The 8,983-nt window shown below is 40.2% G+C and overlaps 1 protein-coding gene across 2 annotated transcripts in view; it reads left to right on the plus strand.

The window, feature by feature from the left end:
* The window catches only part of Sec31 (COPII coat complex component secretory 31), a 182,666-nt gene extending 173,971 nt beyond the window's left edge, over positions 1-8,695 (plus strand). For both annotated transcript variants that reach the window (XM_084588117.1, XM_084588118.1), the window contains exons 24-26: positions 1,443-1,577; positions 3,161-3,232; positions 7,160-8,695. In XM_084588117.1, the coding sequence (XP_084444243.1) occupies positions 1,443-1,577; positions 3,161-3,232; positions 7,160-7,348 (396 nt within the window). In that variant the 3' untranslated portion in view covers positions 7,349-8,695. The remainder of the gene's footprint in view (positions 1-1,442; positions 1,578-3,160; positions 3,233-7,159) is intronic.
* Positions 8,696-8,983: the final 288 nt, after the last annotated feature.

Here is an 8,983-nt window from a genome sequence, read left to right on the forward strand (position 1 = left end):
GGACTATGTGCATAGGCTGCATTGACATTTTCTTTCTTGTGAAACTGAACACAGTGGCATTGTAGAGTTTTTGTATGATTGCAGATGGAATTTTTATGTGGCAGCAGAAGTTAAGTTTTTAGCCATTCATTCTTCTATTATTTACATTATAAACTTTTGCCTAGTATTGTTCCTCAGGTTAATTTAAAAACACGTTCAAGGTTTTGTGTGTTGCCTTGAAGGGGATTGATTAGAAAAGAAAAAAAGAATATTTAATTTATTCTACATTATTGTAGAGCACTTAGAAGAACCATGGTTTTATTGTAGACTTCAAGGCATGTAACTGTAAAGGGAGCTAATTTTGAATTGCTACATTACTTGAGTTGCTGTAATAGAATGCTTCTTATGGTAATCCTGGATCTCTGATGTGTTTGTGCAACAGCGCATCCTTAATTTTCACCTTCATAAGTGTTAAGAGCGCTAGTTGTCACCATTTCATTCTTGCTTTCATCTTCTGAAGGGTCACCAAAGCTATTAGCTGGTTTTTGAATTACCGATACAAGTGTACCTTTCCCTTGCTGATGGGTCAAGCACACAACTGTCACCAGTGAGATGCCATTTTTAGCAACTGAAACCGTGCTTGGATATCGTTAATAGCAGTTCCTTTGAGTTCTCTTCATAGCAATACACAAAAGTTTTACTTGTCAATACTTATATCGTAAATAACGTCATTGTGAAAATTTATTATGGTTAGGCACTTTTGTATCTGCCCATCCATAGTTTGTATACGGGCTTAATTTTTCTGCCATTATCTTAGCTAATGCTACTGTTGGTTGAGAAAACCTGAAAACCAGCTGTTCATAAGCCTTTCCTGTCTGAAGTGCCTTTGAGAGCCAAAAAAAAAGTTATTCAATTAGAAACCCTTGTCAATAAGGATTTTGTGTGTGTCAGTTCAGGCTGCATAAGATAGACCTGTCCAAAACTGCTAAGAGGTTACCTTTTCAAGCTGAATGTCTTTTGTACAAAGCTTTCATACTGCCTTACGCTAATCAACGTCTCTGCTGTTGCTACTCTTGCTGCAGTAATTGTTAATGTGGGCTGTTCTGTTTAGATGCATTCTGCAGCCCTTTTCTGTGAGTTAAGTTTCGTAAAAAGAAATAAAAAATACACTGGTAAATGATAACACGAAAAAGAAGAGAGAGAAGGGTAAAATAGAATGCAAACTACAAGAAAGAATACTAATTCATGTTTAAAAATTAGCTGCCATAGATACGAATAAATGTTGGAGAAATTCTGTGTGCTACTCTGCATAAGTGCCTGTTACAACGAAAAGAAATAGTTCTCTCTGGAGCTTACAAGTTTAGCCAAAGGTCTCTAAAAAATGTTTTTTTGCTCTCTGGTGGTAGTTTTTACTCGTACTGTGGTGAAATGACCCACCATGACTTTCTCCCCCGGTGGATCAGGCGGCGGCGTCTCCATCTCCAGCTCCACTACCGCCACCACCAAAGGAAAAGGGCCCCATCCCTAAGGAGAACCAGGTCTTGCAGGAAGTTTTTGAGGAGCTGCGATTGAACTGTGCCCAAACTGCAACGAACCCTGTGAGTTTGGCACGTCATACTTGTTAAGTATTGTTTGCAGGTGTAAAGGTTGGACTTTTCAGTTTAAGCCGAAAACAAAAGAAAGAAGATAAAAATATTTTGAACTCGGTGTTCTAAATTCGGTTTTAACCAAGAAAGGCAAGGAGCTCGTTGTTGAGTTACGAGTTGCCCTTAGAGTTGAAAATTTGGTGAGTAGAGAAGCCAGGGGCATGATGAGAGGATAGTGTGGCTTGATAAGCTGTGTATTGTGTTGCTAGCTTAATTAAAAGCCTCTGCTGGCCTGGAAGCATCAGATCCTTGCCGCCTGCTAGCTAAACATTGTTTTCCCACTATGGGCACCTGCTTAGAGCGGTTAGTTGATTATGCGGGTTTACCAACGGCATGTAGGGCACTCACACAAAAATTTGCACAGGTGTCATGAAAAAGTATCACGTTCCTGTTATTGCGATGATTGAGTGGCAGTTCCATCACTGCTATTGACGTACAGAACAGTTGTCCTCTTGTTAAGCCCATTGCAGCAACCCAATGTTAACTTCACTCTTAGTAGTAAACTTCCACTTGCTTAACTTCTTTAAGGACGACAGCAGTTCGTCCCGCAAGCACAGCTCCAACTGCTATCACCTGCTTGCTAATTGTTCGTAAATGGTGTTCATGCTGACAAAAAGGGTTTTCTGGTGGGCTAGTTGGTGCTTGTCGTTCATGGTTAAACTGCGTGAAAAAAACACGGACAGAGACAGAAAACACGTACACACACAGCATCTGCGCTCTGTGTGTGTACATGTTTTCTGTCTCTGTCCGTGTTTTTTTCGCGCAGTTTAATCATGTTGACAAAATGCCAAGATACAGTGACTTGTGGTAACACAAGACTTCCACAATAAATTACCAAAAAGAGTCTGTAATTTATTTGTCAAAAATAATAATTGGTGAAGAAAAAAAAAATGCAACTTGTTTTCAGACACCAAAACAAATACACCAAATTTTGAGAAAATAAATACAGAATCCAACCTGTACTCATAGTGCATGCTCTTTAAAACTTTTCACTAGGTGTCACGGTACGTGACCATATTTTAAGTTGCCTGCACTCACCTGAGAGTGATTTAAAAGAAGTTTTACTACGTTTTGCTGCTTGTGACACTTTGAGAGACGGAATTTCGACGCAGCGTGGTCAGCAAGCATGAGCAAGTAGATGAGTGCTACAATGCTCAAGTTGTCACTATACATTGTCGGGCTACTCCATAGATGAAGTGCTTTTTCATTATGCCTGTGGTAAGTTTAAGATTTCACAATGGGATGGAGTCAGTCCATGGCTCGAATTGTGATTGCACCATGGAAAAAGTTTAACTTTGTTGCATTAAGGCTTGTTTGGGAAAGGAGGAAGCAGCAGACACAGTCATGCGAATAGGTTCCCTGCGGCCTCAATTTTTTGGAAGCCTTACTTCTAGGGTTACCCTCAGTAGTTGCACCGTTGTATAAGATGTGCCAGAAAGAGGTCCAGGAAAAGTGAGTTGTACATCAGAAAATCCAGTACTATACAGGTGCAAAAGCAGTGACACTTTTATTCTAAATACTGCTTCTCTTGTCAGCAAATCAAGCGGAAGCTGGACGATGTTGCACGGAAGCTTGAAAACCTGTACGACAGGTTACGAGACAATGCGGTAAGCAAGGCACCCTTTAATGCATATCTATATAAATAAAGATCTTTGGGTTTTGTTTTGGGAATAGCAAAATTTCATCTCGGATCAGGTTTGAATAGAGGAGTGCTAAACAGCGGTAAGAGTAGTGATATCTTACACAGTGTGTACAGTTGAATTTTAATGACGTAAATTGCACATGGATGTTAATTTGAAGTAAATTAATTAGTCATAATCGTAAAACAGCGCGAACAAAGGTGGACAAGAACAAGAAAGACACAGGATCTTGTCCATCGTTGTTCGCGCTGTTTTATAATTATATATGTTAACTAGGCCAAATGAACATTCTGCTTACAAAATTAATGAGTCATCTTTAAGGCATAATTATATACTCTGCTTCTAGCAATGCCTCACAGCTCACGTAGCTGTAATTTTTGCTTGAAGGCTTCTCACTATCTCACCTAAAATGTAATGCACATCCTAGGGACAGTGTAAATAATTTTTACATACCGTATTTACTCGCATAATGCTTGCACCCCCAACATTGGGCGTCAAAAATCGGAATTTTTTTTTTCCCCCGCATAATCATCGCACCACCGATATTACCACCGCGAGAGTCGTCTGTTAGTAGAGTCACTGGAAAATTTTCAGAGTACCGCAAAGGTGTCCGTGGGCGCCATCTTCCTTCCAGACCGCCGGACACAGCTGCCGTCTGAACGGCGAGTGACTGCATTCGTAGACTTCTAACATGTTTTGAAGATAGCAAAACTGAAACATTTGGTATGTTTATTCAGAATAGTACCACCAGTGATTATGTGGTCACTAACTTTATCACTTTAGTCCGCAATCGATGGGATTTCCAGTGACTCTTGTCTGGTAGTAGTAACAAGTACCATCTTTGGAGCGCTACTGAACCTAGCTGGCCTTATTGTGTGCACGCGCTGCCAGACGGTGATAGCGTGCTCAGGTATATGATGATCATCATCATCGGTTATGCTCTTTTTTTTTTTACCTCCATGATGCTCGTAGTCGTCGTCTTTTAGCAAGGTATCTCCGCGTCTCGTCATTGTTCCTTCGTTCCTTCCGTGCTGCTTGCTTTATTCCACCATATACCGTGTTCTTGGTGCGGCATCGCGGTTGGGCAGTAAGCAATTTATACAGCTGCTTTTAAGCTGAAAGCTTTCGAGTACAGGCTACAGCATAGCAACCGTGCTGCCAGCATGCACTTCGACGTCAACGAGTTCTGCGTAGTGTGCTACTGGACTCAGATCAAGTCTCTGATCAAGAGTGGAACTGTATGGTCTGCTGTGAGCATAATACCACGGAACGCGGGGAGTAATGATGAGGCTGCGTGCGGTAAATAAAGTGCTTTAGCAATTCGTGCTTTTGGTGACCCTGTACTTTTATAACAAGGGTAAGTTCTGCTTGAAAGTAATGCTTTGGTTATATTTACAATAGCTGACCTAAGAATCCCAATTCGCACCTATTTAACTTTGCTTTTAGCGCTCCAAAACATTTGCTCCAAAATTTTCCCCGCATGATTATCGCACCCAGCAGCTTGGCATCAATTTTCCGCGAAAAAAGTGCTAGCATTATGCGAGTAAATACGGTAGTTTATTTTCACTTCATAAAAAAAAGAAAACTCAATGCAAGTCAAAAAGCACAGTCCTTATAGACTGTGTCACGGAGGCATAGATATGCATATGATTTAGTTGTGTACTGTTTGTCGTTCGCACAACAAACTCTGGTGCAACAATATTTTTGCTGCAATTATTGATTAGATACTTCTCATTTACCATTAGCAAACCATATGAATTATTGCGATGAATTCCCCCCACCCACCCACAGAGAATTTTTTTTTTTAAACAGAATGCAACTTGAACAAAGATCTTATGAAGGTCAAGAAGTAGTGTGAATTTTTTTTTTCTTTTGTAATTCAGGAAGCATAAGTCCATCACTTCGTTTGTTTTTATGAAGTTGCTGACGGAGGGTAATAGCCGAAGGACAGCTGAAAGTTGGGCTTTTTGGTTGTGCTGCATGGTTGAAAAAGGGTATTAGAAAAGAAACGGACGATGAATTGCTAGGACCAGTGCTAATCTGCAACTGAAACTTTGAGACGAACATGCATAAATGGGAAAACAGCCTAAGTAAAATAAATCTGCTGTCGTCACTAAAATTAACCACCAACCATTGGATGTTAGAAAAGAACTTACTGTTGAATCCTGAAAGAAGAGGCTAGAAATTCGAATTTTGTATTAGTCAACCCTACCGAAATTTGATACCAGTTCACCTGATGATTCCTGCGAGGGCTGCTGCTTAGTTTTGTGTGGGTTGCTTTCTATTTATATATGTTCCTGCCTCGAAAAAAATTTCAATTGCGAGCTAGTGCTGGTCCTTGTAATTCTTTGTCAGTTTGCCTTCATTGATGCTTTTTTAACAATGCAGTCAATAACCTAGTTAGCTAATTTCACTAAAACCGGCTGCTAACGTCAGTACTATGCACTTCAAGCGTGGCATAAATGCCTCACAGGTTGAGACATTAGTGATCACTATGATGTGCACCACATGTGAATGCATGCTCAGAATGCTGTCACACATTCTGTGCCGCGTAAACTTGCGTAGTAGTTATGATTCAAGGGTCTTGTTTGAGCAAAGTTATTCTTCCTAACATGCAGAGAAGGAAGCGGGATGGTATGTTGATACCATTAACGAATAAATATGGTGTGGCTGTTTGAAGTGAAGGCTGCCCACGTGAAGCAAAATGATTCATTCTTCTCACTATTTGCTGATGCTAACTACTAGCTCAGCAATCCAAAGCCTGAAAAAAAAATGAAATCAGTTGAAGTACTTGCTGTAGGTATGTTGGCTGCTCTGCCTTCTTGTCATTTTTGCTAGTTGTACCTTCCTATTTTGGGCCCTCATTATAGTGAATTCTGCTTGCATTCCACCCAGATATGTTCGCTTGGCTGTATGGGATTGGCTCGACTATATGCACTTGTCATGCACAGAGATGGCATGACGTTGGCTGGTATATGTAGTGATCTGACTTCAAGGAGGTCAAAAAATGCACAGAGAACTATTGACTGCATCTTCCAACCATGTGACAATAAAAAAAAAATGTTAAAATATTTGGTTATTTTTAGGCAGTTTAAAAATCCTGGTAGGCTCAGAGAAATCAGTGATATTTGTGAGCGGGGACTGCATTGCAACTGAGTAACTGTGTGTCGTGAAAATTGCATCCAGCATTAATATTGTCATGCTGAAAGGTGTCTAAAGCAACTGTTTAATGGGAATAAACAGAGGTCATCAAAAATATACAGTCTAACCTATTACTGTTCTGGGCTGACCTTGCAATGGGAAAGGTTCTGCTGAACAGTCTTTCTAACATTTCTCATGGATTTCTTTTTCTTTGTAACAAAGTTTGACTTGTAAGCTTCTAACTATTCTAAAAAAATGCCATTCTTTTTTTTTTTTTGGTCGCTAGGTTGTGGTGCTTAATTAGCAGTCTGTGGTGCGATGTGCTTTAAGGAAACAGTTTCACGACTGTGTCACTTTTGCACTGAGTGTCTTGCCCTTAAATGGCCATTTTTTAAATAAGCAGCCAGCATAATCATCTGGTTGTTGCACTGTTCCGTGATGACTTGATGAGCTGAAATTTGCCACCTTTCAGAAGTTGCAATTTTCTGCTTGAATGATAGGCATTCTATGATGGCTCAGTGGTTTGTGGTAGCCAGATCAATGAGGGTCTCCAGTATCTGCATTTCGGTAATAGCAAAAATGACTGAATACTGAAATATTGGTGCATATTAAGAACTTCAGGCGGCCAAAATAAGTCTGCAGCCCTTCACTACGGCATGCCTCATAGTCGACACTGTTCTTGTAGAATGTAAAACATCTTCCAGTTAATGAGTAAATTATTTAGTAAAATGAATAAATAAAACATCTGTGCAGGTTGCATCGACGACAACACACGGCCTCCACCAGATTGTACAGGCCATCCAGCAGAACGACTACAACACTGCCCTGAGCATCCACAGCTATCTGGTATCCTCGTCCAACTTCTCCGAAACTAGCAGCTTTTTACCGGGACTGAAGGCTTTGCTTCAAGTGGCCCAGCAGCTTGGTGTCTTCCTGCAGTAGCCCATTCCTATTTGTTCCTGACCGTGTTTGATGTGTTTGATGCCTTGCTCTACCACTCTGTTTGTTTTTCTTTCATTCTTACCTGGCTTATGACAAACCAAAAGAGCCCACTTTTTACTATTAAAGGATGCTGGCTTTAATGGCAGTTTGGTACCACTATATTACCTTCCTTCTACAGAACTCGGAAGTGTGCCATGCGCAACAATCATGTCCATGTTTTTAAGAATTTTCTATAGCTGTTTCTTGTGCTATTTTTAATTCCTGTAGTTACATCCTGAGAGCTGAATAGTTATGGTTTGTTTTATATTGTGCAAATAGTGCTGGCTTCTTAAATGTTTGGTTTGCTCAGGTAGTTATAGTGCAAAGGTATAACTTTAATTCAGAAGTCAGAACTCGCATATTTACCAAGATTGACTGCCCTTCGTTGAATTTTCATGATATCTCAGTAATCTGCGACGCTCTTGGCACAATAGTGGCATTTAGCGGACCAAATTGTAGAAACGCTCAGTACTCGTTAAGGTTTGCTCATTTAATTGAAGTGATTTGCAGAATGAACCAATGCATGACTGACTCTGTTCATCGCTTTTCCTCTGATGAGCTGATCTGTTTCTGCAGTTATCTTTAATGGGCAGATGCACTAAAACGTAGGACCCGTCATGCCTAAAGTTGAAGGATGTTTTTATGAATGTGTGAGTGTTATGGGGCAACCTTTCAAGAAAACAACTCTGATTTGTTAGTACTTCAGTGGGCTCTCTGCGTGCCTATTGGTCGTCCAAGTTCGGGCGTATATATGACTTCAAGAAAGTGGGTGAGTGTCAGAAACTGTTACTCCGGTGTGCGCATGTTGCAACAACTTATTGAGTGCTTCTACACAGAAAAAACATCACCTTTGTTATTGTTGATGGAACATCTAGGTCATGAGGAGCAGCAATCTGTTGTGAATAAATTGTTTATATCTATGCATTCTTTGGGCACATATTATCAGCAGTTATATGTCCAAAAAGGGAAAATATCTATAATGGACATGGGTGAGCTGCTTTCATTCTTTTTTCTAAAGTAATATTGCGAGTCACTATATCCGTGTTCATGAAATGTCATTGTGCCCTGAGCACGATGTGTGATTGAATGCATGTTAGTATTATGCAAAGTGATGGTTCCTTCCCTGTGAAAACATTTGTTCGGGGCCTTTTTGCTTCTTTTCACAAGAACTACTATATGTGACCCAGTAGAATGATGCTATTTTTTTTACAGTAGACCATTTTTATCATTTTTCTTGTTCTGCTAATGCACACTGTTTACATGGCTGCAGTTGTGAGGAATAAAAGGAACGAAGATGCTTATACTATAGCCTTCTAGTTTTTGTGGAGAAAGTTTTTATGCCATCTGATTTCATGCTGTGCTTACAGCAAAATGAGTTCTGATCAGCAGTGCGCATTCTTACTGCTGCTGTTTTCACATCATGCACATAGCAGTGTTGGCACCAGTATTAGTACGTTTGAAATGCGTGTGCTTTTAAACATCAAAATGAGTATTACAGTATTATGGCTGCACTTCATGCGCTACATTGCACCATTATCGAATGCTGCGGCGTTAAACTGACAGGCTGTTGCTAGCAGCCTTTGGTTTGCTTATGGC

Source organism: Amblyomma maculatum, chromosome 1 (genome assembly GCF_055883805.1).
Source record: "Amblyomma maculatum isolate TAMU_Amacu chromosome 1, ASM5588380v1, whole genome shotgun sequence".
NCBI classification, from domain to species: Eukaryota; Metazoa; Arthropoda; class Arachnida; order Ixodida; family Ixodidae; genus Amblyomma; species Amblyomma maculatum.